The sequence below is a fragment of the Pagrus pagrus genome, assembly GCF_965226575.1.
Source record: "Pagrus pagrus genome assembly, chromosome: 11".
In the NCBI taxonomy this organism is placed as follows: domain Eukaryota; kingdom Metazoa; phylum Chordata; class Actinopteri; order Spariformes; family Sparidae; genus Pagrus; species Pagrus pagrus.
In genome coordinates this window covers 27,143,794-27,165,086 of record NC_140195.1, presented here as the reverse complement: position 1 = coordinate 27,165,086, position 21,293 = coordinate 27,143,794, and the positions used below count along the sequence as shown (strand labels likewise).

The 21,293-nt window shown below is 40.1% G+C and overlaps 1 protein-coding gene across 1 annotated transcript in view; it reads left to right on the top strand.

The window, feature by feature from the left end:
* The window catches only part of cpne9 (copine family member IX), a 98,576-nt gene that overhangs the window by 20,284 nt on the left and 56,999 nt on the right, over positions 1-21,293 (top strand). Inside the window, exons 3-6 of the mRNA XM_084365686.1 lie at positions 6,803-6,849; positions 11,008-11,111; positions 14,723-14,762; positions 17,786-17,865. Of these exons, the coding sequence (XP_084221812.1) occupies positions 6,803-6,849; positions 11,008-11,111; positions 14,723-14,762; positions 17,786-17,865 (271 nt within the window). The remainder of the gene's footprint in view (positions 1-6,802; positions 6,850-11,007; positions 11,112-14,722; positions 14,763-17,785; positions 17,866-21,293) is intronic.

Genomic DNA, 21,293 nt, shown 5'->3' with positions numbered 1-21,293 from the left:
CTGACACATTGCTTTTGCCGTGAAGCCTCAGAAATGTTTTTGTGCACTACAAAACTTCACCTGACTTGCTGTTGGCATCGGGGTGAGTAGAATTTTTCCTTTAAGGAGCAATTTAATACCCTGTTTTACCTTACAGGATGGCCCCTCCACAGATAACCAAGTGATGATAAATAAATGAATTAATTCAATGTATGAAATAAAACCCAAGTGCTGCAGTTTGCATAGCCACTGTTTGTTTGTTTGTTTGTTTGCTTTTTAAATGTTCATGTTTTTGCATTAATGACAGAGATAAAAAAAAAACAAGAGACAATGTGTTATCTTATGCAATGAGCTTTGACAGTGCTGTTACATGTAGGTGTTTTTTGGAGCTGTTTGCCTTGCTTCCAGTCTCTATGCTAAGCTAGGCTGATCGCGTCCCAGTTTTCTCAGGATTTTCAGGCCTGTAGCTGTACTGTTTTGTCTCACTGCCCTCACCGATGTAGTTGCCAGCAGCACCAAGTGTCAGTGAAAAAAACGTACACTTCCTACTGTACAGCAGACAGGCAAAGTTAGCGGTGAATCTGGCAGAGCGTTTAGCTGCTTTAGCCTGATATTTCCCTCAGGAGTCGTTAGAGATCAAAACAGAGCTAAAATGAAAGTTAATATTGGACTGGTGGAATTAAATTCTTCAAAAGATTGTTGCTCAGTGTGTGCATGTTAAAATGAAAAAAACATTATAAGACGGTCATAAGTCAGTGTTTTGGTTTGGGATTCAATTTTATTATTTTGGGCAGAGAAACATCCCCACATGAACTTGATTTTGAGAATCAGGGGGATCTCTGCTATTCCAGTTAAAAGTGATGTCTTGCTCTTTGCTATTGCGGCATCTCTTTTATGATTAAGGCTCTTAAGAAGGCTGGATTTTCACAGAGAAAACCCTGCCAGGTGGAGAATATCTCCCTATATTGGCTCCCAACCACGCAGCTTTGTCATAGCTGCTCCACTGAGGTTCAAGAAATGGCCTCCAAAGGTTCGGGGCTCTCTCGCCTTATCCCTCTCTTGGCAGGAGATCAATAGACTAGCGGGGGGGCTGTGTGCCCACCGTGCCTCACCTAAATTGTTGTGTGAGAGGTGCATCTGTGGGGGATTTCTGACAGTCAAGCCCATAAACCCACCGCATCTTCTCCAGCTGAAATCTGCCACCACCTGACTGTGTTGGACTCGGATTTCCACTCAGCTTCTATTTGCCAAGCAATCGTCTGTCCGTCTCATCTCCTACCTTCATCATGTCTCGCTTTCTTTATCCTTTTCTCTAGTCTTTGTCCCTCTCACTTTACCTATTATTCTTATTCCACCTTCCCTCCTTGTCCTTCTCTTTAATATTCAATCTTGTCCTCCAGTCCTCTCTTTCCATCCCCCCACCTACCCATGCTCCTGCCTCCCGACCACCTCTCTGTCTCACCTCACCGTGAGCAGCTTGTGCCCTCAGCCTGTAAGTAAGCCTGTGGCATCCTGTCTGTGTCTGCCTACTCTCTGATTATATTTTCCTGCAGCGCAAATCCGAGAGGGAGGCAGCAAGAAATCCCAAGTCGAAAAAAACCCTTCACACAGGTGACTCTCGCTGTCAGCTTGCTCAGCCTTAGCCGGATGAGTCCAGAAAGGAAACTCTGGCATTTTCAATTACACTCAACACACCGACAGGACATAAATTATATAATGTAGAAGGGATTTCTTGCAAGTACATATGTGCGTGCTGGAGATTACATGTTCTTTACGTCTCGTAGCAATCCAGTAAAGAAATGCATGGCGGTGAAATATGTGCTGACAGTGACGTGCGCACATGGTGGTTTAAGTGGCTCGACCTCCTCTGGGCCAAATACATATTAATACACCATTTTCTGATTTTTATTACACACAATTATCGCTGTTAAACTCAATATAACACCGTTAACATCAGGTGACTGTGCCTCCAGGAGCTGAATTAATAGAGCAGGTATCTCCTTGCTTGTTTGACTGACACAGTATCCAGAGAAGATTAATATACGCCTCATAATTTATTTTTTTAATTCCCTGGTCGTCTGTTTGTCACACTGCAGTGAATTCTACCTCAGTCACATCCTTTGACATTATGTTGCATTGCTTCTTGCCTTGTTGCATTATTTAACAATTAACAACACTATTTCCTCGTAGTAATTTTTATCCTCGCAATGTTAATTTTGGCAGCTATTTTAGTTTTAGTCATTTTAATGCTTCGTAGTTTTAGTGGCTAAATGGGACAGCAGAGGTTGTCAGGAACATTAAACGTCATCACAACGAACACAGAGGCTCATCTACTCACTAGTCCTTCATTTCAGGCCGACTTTAGTTACAAACTATTCTGACTCTAACTTTACAACTTGTACATTGATCAGTTTATAGAAAACGTGTGTAGTAATCGTGTAGTAAGACGCTTAGCGGTGGTGACGTTTGTCATGCGGCTGCAATAGTGTGTTCATAGCCTAGCATTAGCTTTTTACTTAATGCTTCAAAAATCACAAAAGTGGTGACCATCTGTGAAGATTATCTTCCTGAAGATAACGTGTAAGTATCATAAACTTGTGTCACAGAGCTTATTTTCTGCGTTTATCCAAAAATCCAATTCAAATATCACACAGGCTTTCTGTCAAGGGAACCAGAGCAATGGTTACTTCAGGGTTAGCCTACAAAAATACACCATCCATACGCCACTCTATTTGCAGATTTCTCAGCACGGCAGACAGTTTGATCAGGCTGCTGTGCAGGTTGTACTTACACTACCATTAATATCACACTAGTGCAAAACAATGTATCCATAAATATGCTCACCTGGCCCTGGAGCTAAGAAATCATACACAAATATCTTCCAAAAGAAATTGCGGTTTCATCTCAGAAACAACATTGTCTCCTGTTGACTCCATTGGTTAATCGGTCACTATCGGGTGGGTGTAAATGGTTGTTTATCCCTATATGTCAGCCTATGATGAACTGGCGACTCATCCAGGGTTTACCTCACCATCGACCAATGTCAGCTGGGGTTTCATTTAATGGATGGAAGTTCAAGTCTTGAATTAAGTATTTTTAGATACTGTAGGAACAAGTAAGTGAAAACAGCAAAGCAAACAATATATACTATATCATTTCAGTTGTCTGACCAAAACCTTTATTTGTCCTAGACAGGTTGTAAGATTAATTTCAAGCCTTGTGTTGTGTTTCACTCACCAGCTTTGAAGCTGCCAAACTAACATTAACTATCGTATTAACGTAGCCGATGTTAGCCTTGAAGTTAGACTCATTCATTCATCATTTTGCTAACATCGCTTGCTAGCAAATTTGCTACAAGCTGACATCCCAGTAACTCTGACTAAACATTAGCAAACATATATGCTTATTTAACACTGGGACATAGCCGACTCACCTTGTCATTAATAGCAGGGTGGTTCACCTTCAGCTGTCTCTTCAGGCCGCTTATATTCCTCCTACTTAATTTACAGTCCGCAGGGTATCTCCCAGTCTCCTTTTACTGCATTGTGTTTTACTTTCTGCCGAATTCTATCTATTCTTTTTATTTTCTGACCAAACCCCTTTTTTTGGTTGAAACCATCATAATGTCACTGCCTCGCTGTCAATTCGGACAGCATTGCCAGGGATTCTGTGTATCTGCAACTATTGTGACAGACGGACTAGACCCTCACTCCCGTGCATATTCGGATGTCTGGTAGATTGACAAACATTTTAGTCGTGTCTTGTAGGCAAAAACAATATATATTATTTAGTCAGTTTTTATTAACAAAGATCTCTTTTTAATTTGTCATTGTCTTGTCTTAATCATGGAAAAGCTGTTGTTGTGAACATTTTTCGTCGTTGTTTTCCTCAACACTTTATATGGGAAATACTCGCTAACGCTAGCTTTAGATGTGTTAAATTTAAGTCTGTTATTTTCTACTGCTTCCTTCTAATGTGGAGCTTAATAACTACAGTGTGTTATTTGACATTTGGAATATTGGCAGTTTTGCATATTAAATAATGTTGCACATCCCAGTGACAATACCCCCTTTAAATGGCTGAGTAAGGTAGTTCTTAAATGTTTTATCTACATTGAAGTACGTTTGAGTTCACATTTTTTGTGTAAGTGAGAAGTGTTTATAGACGAGGCACATTTTTTAACACAAAAATGAAATTGGCCATTGTATTTCATCAGTGTTTTATCCAGTTTGCCAACAACAGGAGAAGGCGTGGGGGCTCCACTGCACCTCAAAGTGTCTCTTCCTGTTTGTATATGATTTGTGCTCAGTTCAGAGTCACCTGCGTACCCGTCCTGCAGCCATACCGTTGTCGGGACTTGTAGTTGGAGTAGGGTTCAGAGTAAAAACGAATTGCCTTGTGATTATTCCACTCTGTGGCTGACCAGATGGGCTCCGTCTTTTCACTTTCCATGAAGCAGGCAATCAGCCAGGTTCTCCGGACGCTGCCGACACTGATGTAGCCTTGACGCAGATTAGTCTGAGTCCACTGTCTAGCTGTGGTGCTGTTACTCTGCAGCCCGGGTAGACATAAAGGACCTGTGACTTCACTTCTCTATCTCAGATAGAGACATACTCTCTGCCTCTTGAACATCATTATTTTAGTTGTTGGGGCAGAGAGAACGTTGGGGTGTAACTTTGATACAAGTAGATTAAATCTCTGGAGTGTGTTTGCCTTGAATGTTTTTTGTTTCTGTAATTAAATTGAAGGCTAACATTCACAAACTGATTAACTTTTAATTGATTCACAAAAACCTTTCCCTTATTGTTAACAATCTGACAAAGAAATGTTTGTTTTCTTCTCAAGACACAATGCCCAAAAGGTCCGCTGCCTGCTGCCCTTTCTCTTTATCTCCCCTCTGTTAATTGCTCATTAGGAGGGAAAATGTGGTTTTAATCGTCCAGACAGTCTGAAGTTCATTAGAGCTAATGTCCAAACTTCACAGAGGCACACAGTCGCTGATGGTGCCCGTCTAGACACCAACAGCAACACTAGGCCAATTATTAATACATCCCATAAGAGCCTTTAGTGAGTGTTCTTTGTTTGCATATGCATGAACATAATCCTAACATGACAACATGATAAATATGTGAGTTATAATTGGGCTGCCGCTGCCTTATTCATGCAGAACACTCGAAGCAAGAATTCTCTGCAGAAGACAAATGTAATGTTTGGTGAACAAACCACCGTAGGATTTTATAACAGGAAGGCACAAATAATGGTCAGTCAGGGGACCCATACTTGAACTTAGGCTTATAATCGCTGAGAGGGAACACAGCTAGCTTGTTGTATCACAATGTTGTACCAGTCCATCTGGTAGATGCAGAGATATTTAATAGGATGGCAGCACTAGATGAAAAGTCAGGGGATCACCACATCAGTGGGATTCATCTTCTGGAGACCATGATTGTGTGTAATGAATTTAATGACAATCCAACAGTTGTTGAGATATTTTACTCTGAACCAAAACTGTCTCCTGGTGGAACTGGTGGAAAAGTCAGGATAACTGGGTCTGTAGGATTCATGCTCTGTGGAACATGAATATCTTTACCAAAATGTTGTGCCAGTCCATCTGGGAGATGTAGATATATCTGACTGGATGAGGGTGCTGGATGAAAAGTAATGGGATTGCCAACAATGGTAATATTCATCCTCTGGAGACCCTGATTGTCTTGACCAAATTTCATGACAATCCATCAGTTGTTGAGACATTTTTCTCTGATGAAAACCGTTGGACGCCTGGTGGACAAATCAGAGGAATTTCAAAGTCAGTACGATTCATCCTAAGGGGAACATGAATATGTTTAGCAAAATGTTGTGCCAGTCCATCTTGCAGATTGAGAGATTTCTGACTGGATGATGGCACTAGATGAAAAACCCAGGGACCACCAACATCAGTAGGATTCATCCTCTGGAGACTATGACTGTCTGTACCAAATATTATGACAATCCAACAATTGTTGATATATTTCACTCTGAACCAAAACTCTTACTGGTGGGAAAGCCAGAGGATCACTAAAGCCAGCATGCTTCATCCTCTAGGGATCATAAATGTCTGCAAGATTTAATGGTAAGACATCAAACAATTGTTGGGAATAACGTCAACGACCTCCTTTGCGCACAAGGGATATGAGTCATACAGTAATTACTATGGCAGCATGAACATGGTGTTTTGGGGACTTGTTAAAAATACTGATTCTTTCTTTTTCCTTGGAGGACAGTCATCAATGAGCTATATGTTTCATTTTATAATGCACAGTTGTTCTGCCTTTTGTAATTATAGATATTAATAGGCAGGGAGAGGCCTGTCTGAAGGTGGTGACAACATATCTGCGAGGCATAAAATGTCCAGATTGATTACTCCTTCACTGTTATGTAGGTATACGTGGAGGAAAAGTGAGAATGAGCCCAAGAAAAAAATATTCTGTTAATATGTTTTTCCATTATCCTGAACTCCTCTTTTGTCTTATTGAATGTGTTTATTAAAGATTAAATACAATTAAATCCCTTAATTGTCTTGAGTTTTCAGTCTGATAACGGTGTTGCAATTTTTTTTTATTAAGAGATTATCGACATTGCTTCTAGCTGAGACAGATCTAATGACAATTAGCGTGGGTAGCATTGATTTTCTTACCTGAGAGTTTTGATGTCTCTCAGGTGCCGCAGGTGCCAACATGTAAAAAAAAAAAACCCATCAGACTAATCACTAAATTGAATAGCTTCTTTTTGTCTTCTTTTCATCACGCTTCCCCTTCGGCTTCTTCTCCTCCTCTTTCCCTTCCAGTGGTCGTGTTGTATTTGCAGGCTGTGGGAACCAAAGAATGGAGGGAGGTAAGTTAAGCAACCTTTTGTTCTCTAACATTTATATCCAATATCGGTGTCTACCTGTCTGCCAGATATGTGCATTTCTTTTAGGAATTTAATATAATGAGTGTTAACTTTTAGGACTTTCAGTCAGGGCTAAGCGAGAGGGTTATTAAGATGAAGTCCGGAGGCAACTCACTGCAAGCCCCTGAGAACATTGTTGTAGAAAATTGAAAGTGTCAACCTCTTCACTTGCCCACACAAGTGTAACCACTGCTGTCGGAAATAGACTCAGGAAGGAAGGAAAAGCTTCATATGCTTGACCCAAGCTGATGAATTTTTAGTACAGGTTAAAGAATGAATAAATAAAATTGATCTCATTATACCAGGTGTTTGATGTTAGATAAAATGAATTCACATCATGACTCAGGGCTGGGAGATACCTCATCAAATATGCATCGTCTGCTCCGCTCAACTTCTCGCCGTCTCGCCCTCTGTCACTCTTTCTTAAGGTGAGGTCACGTGACCTTCCATTCATTTCTGCTCATTTGAATTCCTTCCTTTTTTTCAGTCACTCTCTTTGGCTTGTAGACGCATTTGCATGTCATCTCTTAGCCCTATTTCCCTTCAGCTAATTTGCCGATGACATTCTGCCTTTAGTCGATGTATTTGCCCATTTGCAAATTCAAAGTCAACACTGATGTGTCATCGGGGGCTCTGCTGATCCCCTCATTCCAAGACACCTCACACCTTTTTCTTCCATGTGGCAGGGCTTAATCAAAAACACGGCATGAATTGCACTGCAACCAGCAGAGTAAACATCTCGCTGTCAGCCGTACACATAGACACTATGAGCAGATAATTGTGCTTGAATAGAAACCTGACAAAATCCTTTCTTGTCTTTTGACACCATGTTTTGCATTTGAAAAACTCTTTATAATTTGTCAATGAAAGTTTGTCAAAAAGGGCATTAGCATTCATTATTGGCAAGCAAAGATCAATCTGTGCAAGTAGCATTTGTTCTATTCTACTATATCCTAAAGGTCTAACACGATGTCTCAAAATAGTCCATCTTCAACCCTCCATAATAGAGAGCTTTTTTGAAGTGGTTTGTGTTCAGCTGTTGCTATTTTGTGCTTCTTCTTCTTCTTCAGGCTGTGCACATTTTTATTTTCTTTATCACAAGCACTTCCAATTTCCCCTGCCCATGGATACCATCCTCCACTTACACGCTCCCACAAATAATCATCATGGTTGCCCATGGAGGACTACAAAGACGTATCTGTGTGACTACATGCTGTAAAACAAGAATAAAGGCCTGACTCACTGCAGCATTTAGAGCAACAAAACTTTGTGGGGAAATCAATGCTTTTAATGTAGTTGGTGTGTTAGTGCATTCACTTGTGGGGGTAAAGTAAATCCATGGAACGTTTATCGAAACATTGACACTGACATTGACCATTAACTAACCGTCTTGGCAGTGCTGGAGAGCATGGATGTATTATTTCAACCTCGATTAGACCTGGACAGCATTTACCCCATAGACCCCCACCATAAAAGAGACATCTGTAACGGGACACTTCGAATCCTTGGAGGTTTCATATTTGAAAAACTTTCCTTGGGCCAAGAAAAGTGATTAAAAAAAATCTGTGACATAATCACAATGTAGTCTATGGGCTATATCGTTGGCTATGAAACGTTACTGCATAAAGTATATTCAGTTGGTCGAATACCCAGGAAGTGAACCCAGAAGCTAGAGAACTTTTTGCAGTATGCGCCAGGCTAGTAATTCTCATTGGACTGATAGGTGTGGTGCCATCTTTGGTTATAGATCTATGCTCTAAAATTTGGGAATCTTTCAAAGCCTTTTAGCTCTGTTGCATAATCAATTCCTATTTTAGCCTCCACTGTTGGGGTATAAAGTAGTCTGCAGTCACTTGAGACACTTGAGTGACACATGAATCTTATGAATATACTGTGTTAACTTAGTTGGCAAACAAGCTAACGATCTTGTTTAGCAACAGGCTCACTGTCAGTTATTAGCTCTGAGAGCATTTTTTCCCCCATGCAATAAAACTCTTTACTGAATTAAACAATTTGCAATCCAGTCAACGAGATGCCAAGAGGGACGGACAGAGAAAAAAAAAGCGCCAGGAGCTATTGACTGACTAGCATTAACCTGTCCCTGCTGGCTAGAATAATAACAGTCGGCCCACCAGCTTCACCATGTCACCAACCTTACACAACTAAATATTCTGAGAGGAACTTCAGATGGATTTTGCTCTGCAGCTTTCTGGTGTGAGGTCTGATTATTTTCAGGTTCTCTTGTTTGCATTAAAGGTCCCGGAAGAAACATTTTCTTCATCAGCTTCTCACTATCCGACACTAACACACAATGACCTATTTAAATGTGATTATTGTATATTCCATCACGACTATAAAAGAGTTATGAAATGCTGAAGATCATATTCAAGGTGGGGAGTAATATACTTTGAACTCACATTAGGCTACTCGTTATCCTCTCAAATTGTAAATGGACATTCACTTATATAGCACTTTCTGGTCTAACGACCACTCACAGCACTATACAACACCTGTCATATTCACCCACTCACCCACACTGATGGCAGAGGCTGCCATGCGAGGTACTGACCTTCTCATCAGGAGCAATAGAGCATACTAATGCACCCCACAAATTTTCTACTCTAAGCCATTCTCACACAGATCAGTGGAACGGCCATTGGGAGCAATCTGGGGTTCATTGTCAGGACATTCTGATATGCAGTCGGAGCCAGGAATCGAACCATTGACCCTGTGATTAGTGGATGACCTGCTCTACCTCCTGAGCCAGGGCCAACGTTATTATTATAAACCTGAATACATGTTAATCTGGGTTTTTTCCAGGTGTTGAGTCCACATGAGTCCTACCAAGGTCATGCTGTAAAACACAAACAAAGTGCTAAGTTCAGGGTCAGTTCCCTCCATTCTGCAGCCTACGTTATACCGTACACAATACATATTGACAGCCTCTGTACTGCTGTACTTTTACTGTAATACGAATAAATAAGCTATTAGACACAGCCAGTTCCCAGCATGAGACCTGCACATTTCCTTGGCAACAAGCCTTCAATAAACTGCTTAAAAATGAATGTAAACCTTTTACATGTCAACACACAACAGCTGTACACATCCACACACATGGGCAACAACTCAAAGCACAAATCCTTCTTTTGTGCACCGCTGTTGATGTTATTTAACATTGCACTTCTGACACCGAATGATTGTTTACTGAAAAACAGTAAATCAAAGGGTTACATTAGAGATATTTGAAAGAAAACCATGGTATTTGTAATAGACCCATTTGATAGGTCTACATAGCCTGTGCTGTAACCAATGAATGTCTTGCCATCTGCTATGTATACTCTTATTTCTTCCCCAGTAACAAAGCAATTCCCCAGCCTTCAACCAGAATGCCCCAGCACCTATTAACCAATCACGCCTGAGTGAGATCATAAACCAAAGGCCCCCAGCCCTAAAATTAGAAACACTACAGGGAAATATCACAAGATTTTCCCCTCAGGTCGATGTGGCAGGTAGTTTCTGAGGTCCAATACACTCCCCTGCGAGGCTTCAGTAATGGATAGGCTGGGGACGCAGTTGATAGCACGGATTATGTGCACTGGACACTAAAGACATGAGTAGAGGTATTGAGGCTGGGGTGAGGCAGTGCCAAGATCAATAGCTCATTACACGGTGCTGTCGGGGCCAGGCCACGGAGGCGAGGCTGGCAGTCCACTGGGGGGATTATTGGTGTGATTGTCACGGAGATGGAGGAGCGGCACGGCCCAGGAGGGAGGCTGGGAACGGAACTCTGTGGGCTCGCAGGGTGGAGAGCTGGTGCCAATGTAGCTTCCTGATTTCTCTGGGGACACAGATTTAGCATACAGCACAATGAAGCCCAGTGAGATACAGTGTGGTGAAATTTTTGCAGAGGACATTTGTATTTATGAATTCCAAACCTTTTTTTAAATTTTACAATGCTAATATCATGCTGAATCTCATTAAATGTAATCTCTTCTTTCTCCAGTGCATTTCATCCTCCTTATTAGCCTAATAAGCATATATTGACTCATTAATCAATGCCGCCAATCACCACCAATTATCACTTTCTTTCTATTCTCGTAGTTTGGCAGGACAGAGGTCATCGATAACACTCGGAATCCAGATTTCGTCAGAAAGTTTGTGCTGGATTTCTTCTTTGAAGAGAAACAAAACCTGAGGTTTGATGTGTAAGTATTTATTTTACTTTTCTGAATAAAATCTGAATTAATTTAATTATAAACTTGGGCACATTCTGCTATGCCAATACTTCAGTGTGGAAGCAGAGTAACCAAGCTTAGGTAACAATTCCTTTGATTAAATCCGAATGATTTCTCTCTCTGCAGGTGTTGAGTTGATTCTGCCTGATAAGGATAGATGAACAGGACAATCACTGCTAAAATTAGGTGCTGGGATGCCATGGAGGGAGATATTTTTAAAAAAGGCCTCTTACCGAGGCCACTTGATAGCCCCACTGATTAAATTAGTGTGTGTTTACCCACTTGGTTATTCTGTTCAGTTCACCTGTTCTCATTAATCAATAGCAGAGAAAGATCACTTACATGCCTCTGTAGCTTTAATCAAGGCACAGACGTGCTTCCACTGCTCAGTGGGGTCTGTAGAGCAGCAGCTTGTATACAGTGTGAAAGACGGACATGAAAACGGAACAGGAGCATTGTTTGTGATGATGCTATTGTGTTGGTGTTGTGCATATTTTAACCTAAAAGCATTCCTCCTGCTATGCAAGGTCATTTTCGATTTTCAATCCACAAACAATGGTCTTTTTGTGAAACAAACATGCTTCAGTATACTGTAAAAACTGACAAGCTGAAATCGAGGAATCAAATTACTTTAAAATTACCAAGTGAATTAGACAAATCATTTTTAAGTTGTTTAAGTTTTTCAGCTCATACTAGTGAAATGTAAGAGATGACTTTACTTGGTCCTTCTGAGGTAAGTGGTTTCCTCACATTTCTTGAAGGTCCAACATGTAAGAATTGGCCGTCTCTCAAACTCATACTCCAAACAAGTAGGGGACAGCATATCACCAGAGTAGCTGCGAACTGTAGCTGCCGTTAGCTAGTTAGCTTACTTAGCCATGCAGCTAGCGGTCCGAATTGAAGCTCAGAGTGGTATCAGCTCAGGGCTAGCTGGTTAGCTGCCAATTTCACAAGATATATGTAACACAACACAGAGACGACTTTAATATATTGTCTAAACTCTCATTTCTTCGTATTCTGTTGATCATTTTTGCTCATTTGTTTTTCTGCTGTTGTATTTAAAATGTTTAAACCAAAATTCTTACATATTGTACCATTAAAGGTGCACTTTGTAGTTTTGGGGAAGAAATTTTAATGAGAAGAGAAAGATCTTCACTTACTGACTTTTTTCAGCCTAAACAAACTAAATAAGTAAATTCATGTTTTCATGACTGAATAAACTGAATAACCAAAGGACAAAGGATAAGGACAAGGGACAAAGGATCTTAAAGGACAAAACAAGTTTCTTTTTACTTTTACTGTTTTACTTTGTTTATATGTGGCGGACCCTGCCACCTTTCTAGCTTCAAACAGTGTTCTGGGACCTTATTTTCCTCCGAGAACAGCTTGTTTATTTAGTTATGGGAAATTTTTAACTCATTAATATTTAATCTCCAAAACTATGTAGTGCCCCTTTAAGTAAAGTCAACTTTTACTTTGACTACCTATTTTTGGCTGTTTTAAGTCAGCTTTTCCAAAAAATAAATCAAAATAAACACAAATTTAAAGGGTAGGTTAATGATGAAGAGTGCTTTGCAAGTTATTTAAGGAATTATCAATTGCATTACTTATTACTTACAACAGCTCCCATGATCCTACTACTACTTCACAACATCACCATACATACTGTACATTAAGAAGTTGAAAAATGAATTTTATGCTTTCTTGCCAAGAAAGATGAGAGGATAAATGCAACTCTCATGTCTGTGTGAAGTATGAAGTTAGAGCTGTGAATCGTTTATCTTTGATTAGCAAAAACTGCAGAGGCAGGTGGAACTTGTTCTTGCAAAATATGTCCACCAGCGTCTCTAACGATAGCAATTAACATGATACATCCATTTTATTTAATCCATACACAAACCAGCGCTGGAGTTATTTATCTCCGCAACTGAGACAACAAACAAATAAGCACAATTTCCCAAATGTTGAGTGAATCCTTGAATTGTTTTATTAATCAGCAAAAGTAGGTGAATTTCATGAGGTTGTCTCATGAATTGGAAAAGGAGGTTGCGTTTCATCAATGGGATTCTCAGTGGAGTTCTAGCCCCAAATTCGACTGAGCATATTCCAAAAAACATGAAAGGGTAGCACGTCTCCCATTTTCAAAGCGAAGAAAGACAAAATACTCACATTTGACTTGTTTATTAGGCATCGAGGGGGACTCAGTTAATGCAACCTTCATCTTATAGATGTTTTTACTTTTGCTCTCTCCATAAACTGGGTTTCAGACTAAAGTGGGTCAAAGAACATAATGTTTTTGTCTTTTAACTTTTTATGGGCTTCCCACCAATAATTGATCTTATCTTGAATACATATCTGTCCATCTTTGTCAGCACCTTCAATAATGTCGGGTTTGCTGCAAGAGATTTGAGTGGTAACTTTTTCTGCTGAGGTTATATTTAGTAATAGGCCTATTTTTAAACTGCTTAAAAGCTCTGATATAGTCGTCAGGTTTTTTGGTCATAAAGGAAACTGAGTGAGGTGTGGGTTCACAATGCAAAGGTGCAGTAAAGGGAACATTTTCTTGCTGTCTAACATACCCAAAATAATTCAACAATTCATTTAATTTAAGTGGCAATGAGTTTATCTGTTGTAATGTGAGCTGAATAAACAGGTCAGATGAGAGTATTTTCTTCTCCTTGACTTGGCAATTTGACATGTGCTACTCTTTCTTTTTAATATTTTTGACATTTTTCATGACTTTCCGTTGCTCAACCCAGCTTGGCAAACTTATCCATCAAAACAAACTCCAAACCAACACATCCTCATACGTACAAGACTGAAAAGGTCAATTGCCAGTGACTCCCAAATCAATATATATCACTGTTCCCAAAAAACATAACTGATGCTGCTCTCCGACCTTCATCATATGGTCTCACTTTGGTTAGGTTCAGGAAAACATTGTGGTTTGGCTTAAAATGACTACCTACTGATGTGACTGTAGTTACAAACTTATGGTTACACACTTGACATGAACAGCAGCCTCTGACATGAAAGCCCTGTGCTTGTTTAACCCAACTGTCCAGCCTGGCATTTCCTTATCTGTACTTTGGTGCTTTTTATACTACTTCGCCTGACTTCCTCCTTTTTCCGGCGTAAAAACTATTACGCCCACCAGAGGTCACCTCCGAACAACAAATGTAAACACAGATCATAACTCAGCTTTCACAGTCGGCCTATGGTTGCTTCTCTGGACCTACGTCTCTTTTGTAAGACGTCTCTTTTATTTTTAATTGTGAAAAATAAACGCTGATATTTTATCTTGACAAGCAACCAGCGTCTGTTTTTTTTAGATTTTTGCTGACCGTCAACAGCTAGCTTAGCCCTGATGATGGTGCGGAGCCACATAGCACTCCAGAGGTCCCAAACCTACAGTGAATTCTTCTATTCTACATTTTGAGTTACCAGAAAGCGTGAAATTTGTGTTTCTGAAGGTGAACAGCTCCATTTTTTCAGGACTAACCCCTGTGGCTCTGAATATGCAGTTCCAAATCGCAGTGTCAAGAGTTTTCCCGATCTCATCACCCGTTTATTTGTCGCAGGTACAATGTGGACTCCAGAAGCTGTAACATTTCCAAACACGTAAGTACAGTATGTCCAACTCAAATGACAGTTCTGACTCAGCGCTGACAACTCCCATCAGCCCTCAAACGTACCACACTGTATTCAGCGATACTCGTACTGTTGAGGCTAATTTACAGTGAATGAGTGAAACAGCTCATAATGATTCAGCGTGAATAAAGTCTATTGTTTTGCCTAATCTAGTATTAAGTACACTGTGAACCCGTCTAGTGACACTTTTTTCTTTCTTCCTCACAAATGAACTCGTGGGAGAGCAGAAGGTGAGTGCTGTGTTTGCTGACTGTATTATCCTCATGGGTGCTGGCACCGCAAGATCCTTCATTCATTCCACCTTTTATTTCCCAGTATATTTCAGTGTCCCCGCAGGAGACTTGTGTTTTTGTTTCATTCACTTTAATTTTATTGTTTTCTTCTCCAACTCTTTTCATCTAATTTTATCAAGGACGAACACCAACAGCTCCCATCCAGAAAGCCTCCCCCGTAGTGTTGTGCCTCATTTTGTCTGTCTGCATTTTACCGTGCGCCCAGGTAAAGCCACTTTCAGAACTCCACTTCAAAGTGAAGGCAGATGTTGTTGTTTCTGACGGTATAATACAGCAGATTGTGCATGTCAGGACATTTACAGGAGCTACACGCGTTGGGTTTGCGGGACTCACACCTACACCTGCTCGCGCCCACACACGACAAACATCAACGCGTAGTGCTCTGCCCTCGGTGCTGTGCTGTTTTATCATGTTGTGTCATCTCCCTGCTTTTTTTTATGTTGCCATATGTCTTTCCTTGTAGTTTGTGGGCTGGTTGTAAACTTCAGAATCTGTTGCTTAATGAAAATGCTGATTAAATTGGAAAACAATTTCTTTCTCATTCACAGTGTGGCCTTTTTTAAGGGGCACTGTGTAGTTTTGGAGAAGAAATTAAAACTCTGAATTTTAATATTTACAGCATTAATAGAGTAGTCAAAGAATCTCGGAAATATTTATTTTTTCCATAAGTGAATAAACAAGCTGTTCTCAGAGGAAAATAAGGTCCCAGAACACTGTTTGAAGCTAGAAAGGTGGCAGGGTCCGCCACATATAAACAAAGTAAAACAGTATGAAACTGTGTTGTCCTTTAAGGTCAGTTTGTCTATTCAGTTGATTCAGTCATGAAAACAAAGAGAGTTTGTTTATTTAGTCTCAGTCAGTGCAGACCTTTCTCTTCTGATTAAAAGTTCTTTCCCAAAACTACGTAGTGCCCCTTTAAGAATAATCAGTCAACAATCACCTGGATAATGCACCCCGCTGGGACTTCCTGGGCTTTGTAGGTTAGCGTGTGCATTATATAAAAGGTGGAATTAAACAATAAATTGAATGTTTAATTTATTATGACACTTCATTAAGATGAAAAAGCACTTTAATGGAATTTTAATAACTTTCATATCTCCTACTATCCCTGTTGATTTTGTAGTCTTTCATAATATCTCCAGAGCCTGTTATCTTTAGTGTTAACCCTGTTTATTAGAGCACATAAGGGCAGGAAATATGTAGAGTCATTAGTTTAGTGTTCATATATTTTATTGGGCTGGTACCCCTGTGCTAACTCATGAACTCATATGTAGAAAATGTTTAAGAGCTCCTGAAATAAATGAGAATTATTCACCAGTGACCAAACCGTGGGGGTCTCAGAGTGTAAAGTTAAGAATTGCACCATGGCTGCATCATCAAAGGCATTGTTAAAGAATAGGTCCACATTTTCTCAGCTGGTCTTAGACGTAAATATGAGGATTGAATCCAGTTTTTACTCCCTGCAATTGTTCCACCGGTTCATACGGGCCATGAAGAAATCCCTCTTAAAAAACATTACAAATTCAGTTAGACAGGGTTCAACAATTTAAGTAGGTGTCTTTCAAAGTTCTGGTGTTTTTCGTACAAATTTTTCCCCTTTGTGTTACCATCCCTGTGTCACAACTCAACATGGAAAGACTGCTATCCTCGTTATTTGTCTAACACAGACTGCTGAAGCGTCACGTTAGCTTCAGATGAACATTGGGACGCATTTCTAGGGCTGTGTACTTTTTGCCTCATCACTTAGAGTACATTAAACCCCCCCACACCCCACAAAACAACCGCTAGCATCCGGTCCTGAGTAACACGCTAACATCGCTCTGGAGGTTTTCCTCTTTTTATACATCCATGGCAGCATCATAAAATAAAGAAACTGTTGATTGGGGAAAAAAAAATAATTTATCCCCCCAAGGGCAGGATGAGTCATTAACATTTTTAATGATTTTCCAGGAGGTAACGAACTATGTATGGGTGAGATATGGAGCAAGACATACGTGATAAGAACACCTAAACAGCTACTTCATGGGAACTTTAATTAAAAATATTTCTTGATGTATTTGTGCCCATCTCTGATTGTCGTTTAATACATCTTTAATCGTCTAAATTCTTCATGGTGATTAATTGATTAATTAATTGATAATGTGCGATGCCTCACCTCTTAGCAACTTCCATCATCAGCTCCTTAAAAACAATGCGTCAAAGTGTTATGTATTAAGACTTTAAAAACACCTTTACTATCTTATAGATGTAGTCTGATGAGGTATATTAAGATCTGCTGCTTTCTACTGTTCCATGTTTTTCTGCCGCATTTGTGAAGAAGAGCGTGACACATAAGAAAAAATAACAGAAAGGCAAACTCATCCTCTGGCAATGGGAAAGGAGTCAGTTGCTATTTTTTGCAGGTTTACCCACGTCTAAAAAAAACCCTGCATTTACATGCTAACTTTGGTGTGGAAATGGTATTAGAAAAGCATAAGGAAAGGGACACCTTAAGGGCCACTGTGAAGAGGAAGAAAGATTACAGCAACCCTTAACTGTTTCAGTGTACTAATGGGCATGTGAGTACTGCTCGATGACAGTATCCTTTAAGTCATAAGCAGGTTATATTTATGTTACCTTACGTTGGTGAGAGCTTGGGTTGAACCTGTCTCTTGACCCCATCATTCAGTTAACCCCGTCTCCTCTATCCTTTGTCCTCCAAAGGACTTTCTGGGCCAGACCTTCTGTACCCTCGGAGAAATCATCGGCTCCACAGGAGGGCGGCTGGAGAAGACCCTCTCGTAAGTCCCCTCGACGTCCTATCATCCTGTCTCATGCATCAATAAGACATTACTGCTCTTTTTTGTTAGGCATTGATCAAATAAGTTATGCACATAAATAATCTAAGCATAAAAGGCCAGCAAAGTGAGAATGAAATGAGTCCCCCTCCGTCTCTCCTTTCATATTTATTGATGGCTACAGTGGAAAACAACACTTTATGAGTCATCTCACTAATGCAATGTGAGATTAAATGGCCTCATCTTTTATATTGTTGGATGAGAGAGTGAGAGGGCAGATCAACCTGTTGCATCATTGCACACTGAGCTGTTGTTGTTGAGGTTGTTTGTGATATGATGCACAAAAGCGAATGAAGCCAGCGAATATTTTGTTGAAAGTCAGTACAGATTTGAATATTGATAGATGTATTCTGCTGGTTATATGTGGATGGAAGAAATCAATCTTTTATCATATAGCAAAAAAGGGAAACTTTTTGCATTTATTGCAAACACAATACCCCACTGTTATTGCATCTCTGCAGTGTTAGATAACACACCGTATTGTGAGGAGTGAAGAGAGGAGTCAGAGAAGTCATGAGCCAAATTTGAACCCATTTTACTGCGGAAGCGAGGTATTCCCCCATGTCTGCCTATACACTGTGGAGCTCATCATGAAGGGAGCAGGGAAACAATTCTTCACAGCAACACTCATCATAGAGCGGAATTTGCATCAGAAGCTGAGTAATATCAGCCGAAACAAGCGATACTGCGGCACACGGCTCGTTTACCTGCATGAGTGAAAAGAAACATATTTTGATTGGATGCTGTTTTGTGTTTAATTTGTAGCTGAGCTGATTTCCAGAATATTGCAGACTTCATTCTCTAAACACAGGCAAAAATTATCTGCTTGACGGAGCAAGGTTTTCGAGTCAAAGAGCAGGAGGGGCACGAGGAGGTAGTTGGTATTTTGTGAGGCTTTGTTCGTGAGTTGCCCCCTGACTGACAGGCTAGCATACTTCTTTGTTTACTCTGACAGAGTCAGCTGAAGCGCTGCCTCGTTTCAAGCGCTCCAGGTGGGGTTGTGTGCTGCCAAGTTGTGGCCACAACCTGCTACACTTCTAGAGAGAGCCAAAGCTGAATTTGTCAAGGTTAACCAAGCAAGTGAGTTACGAAAGAACGCCCGCAAAGACAGACCTTTTCCAACTGTGGGATAACTTGCAAGGACTGCAGCTAATAATTATTTTCATATCATATTTCAATCAATCGGTTAATTATTTCATTTATAGTATCGTCTTTAAATATATAATATATATCATATTTCCAGAATCCAAGAAGTTGATTCAAAAGTTGTGTCTTGTCCAACTAAAGATATTCAGTTTACAGAGGAACAGCAGGAAGTAGGGTAGTAGTTCATATTTCTTTGACTTTGTTGTGCTGTAGATCCCGAATCGGTCGTTGTATTTTGAAAATTGCACTATGCCGTTCCACTGTCTGACTTCCTGTCCGGCTCGATCAGTTCTGTGCAGACCGATGCAGCTGCTGTCAGCTTCTGTAAAAAATATTAGTCTCCACGAAACAGAGTTCAGATCTGCTTCTGGAACTACGCTGAGACGCCAGTGGAAACAGTGTTATCTAGAATGGCTGCGATCAGTTGTAACGCTGCAGAGACAAGCCCGGTGGGCTCTCGGGGTATTGAATAAATTAAAATCACCAAAGTAATTACAATCCATACTGCGTGAGACAAGGAATGTATGTAACAAACTTAATTATCTGTTAAAAAGTCGTCCAGACATTTCATTCAAAACCTCAAGTTTTGACCTCCACCGAAGTCAGGGTATATCATCTGGGAACCAGGAATATCTGTTCAAAATTGTTTTAATTCATCTTATAGTTCATATCTCAGCATCTATACTGATATGATTCACAAGATAAGTGAAAACTTATGATAGTGGACCTGATAGTGGCACTTGGGGAAAGTCATATGAATTCATACTCTGGGGAGCATGAATGTGTGGAAAGAATACCATAGAAATCCATCCAATAGTTGAGATATTTCACTCTGGACCAAAGTGGTGGAAAAAAAGCTAACTAGAAGAAACTAAAATCATTTGCGTTTTATATTCTATTTGCATTTCCACCAGTTTCTTGTTTCTGTCCAAGATTGCCAGGTGTATAATTTACACTCCCCAAAGCTTGTTTGGCATCGCTGATGGAGTTTAAGCTCAACCAGCAGCTCTGAATAAAAAGTAATACTTGCATGTTTAAAACTCCAATCTGTCAATGGCAAGTCCTTATTGGTTTGTAAAGTTTTCTTTTGTCTGGCAGTAAAGTATATGAATTACTGCCACTAATGTCAATGGGACTTGGTGCTGAGTCCAGTCGGCTAGGGGCCAGTTTATGGGCCCTGGAGCTGTCCCCTGCCAGTAACACTGTTGACATGTTTTAGAAAGCTTATCATGCTCAGGCAGACCAAACAATCAGCCGGTTATGGTCCACTGTCGGCCCAAATGCCACAGTGCTGGACCAGCAAGGGACGAAGAGAAGAACAGAAAGGGAGAGGGGAGAGAGGGGAGGGAATACAGTGTTTTACATTTTGGCATCATTGAATTTAAAGTGAATGTGAAGCCAGTGCTTGTAGACACAAACATAGCAAATACAAAAGCAGACAACAAAATGATAAAAAAAATTTAAAAAAACACATGCGAAACAAAAAAACTATTTAGATGTTCAAGCCATAACTTAGTTAATGGTCTTATATATAAGCATTTATTATGTCTCCTTTTAACGGTGCAAACTCTGTCAGACACAGACATACACACACAAATGTTTTCAACACAGAAGAGATTTATAGATTCATGCTCCCACTTTTTAATTAAATGTTCTTAAAGACAGGGACAATTACTCACACTCATCACAAAACAGCCATACGATTCATGTGATTAATCATATTTCCACTCTATCCATTAATAGATTTCACCTTGAGGAGAGAAATGAGACAAGTGGCATAAGTGAAAGGTTACATACAATAAGACCCCTCTGTGAAGGATTGTTATAATGACTTATTCTGTGATTAATGGGGGACAATGGTGCTTAAAGACAGTGACAAGGAGGATTCTCCAGCATTGTACAGTCCAATCTATGCATCAAATTGAGGTATGAATGAGGAAAAATACATGCAGCATTTAAACTCACAAAATTCTAAAGCAGGGGCTGGTAAGATTGTAGAAACAAGCGAGAGCAAGCTACATTTTTAAAGTATCCAACCAAAAATTCCCGCCCCCTCCTTTCAGGCCTTTAACCACAACGCATGACTGACACAGCTGTCCTGTAGCTCTCACTAGCCAGGTGGGCGATAACTAGCTCTTAGCAATTTTAGTCGACTAAATACATGAATAAACAGCTCTGTTGAGCAAGCAAAATTGCCGTCATGAACGTACCTCAGTCTGAAAAGG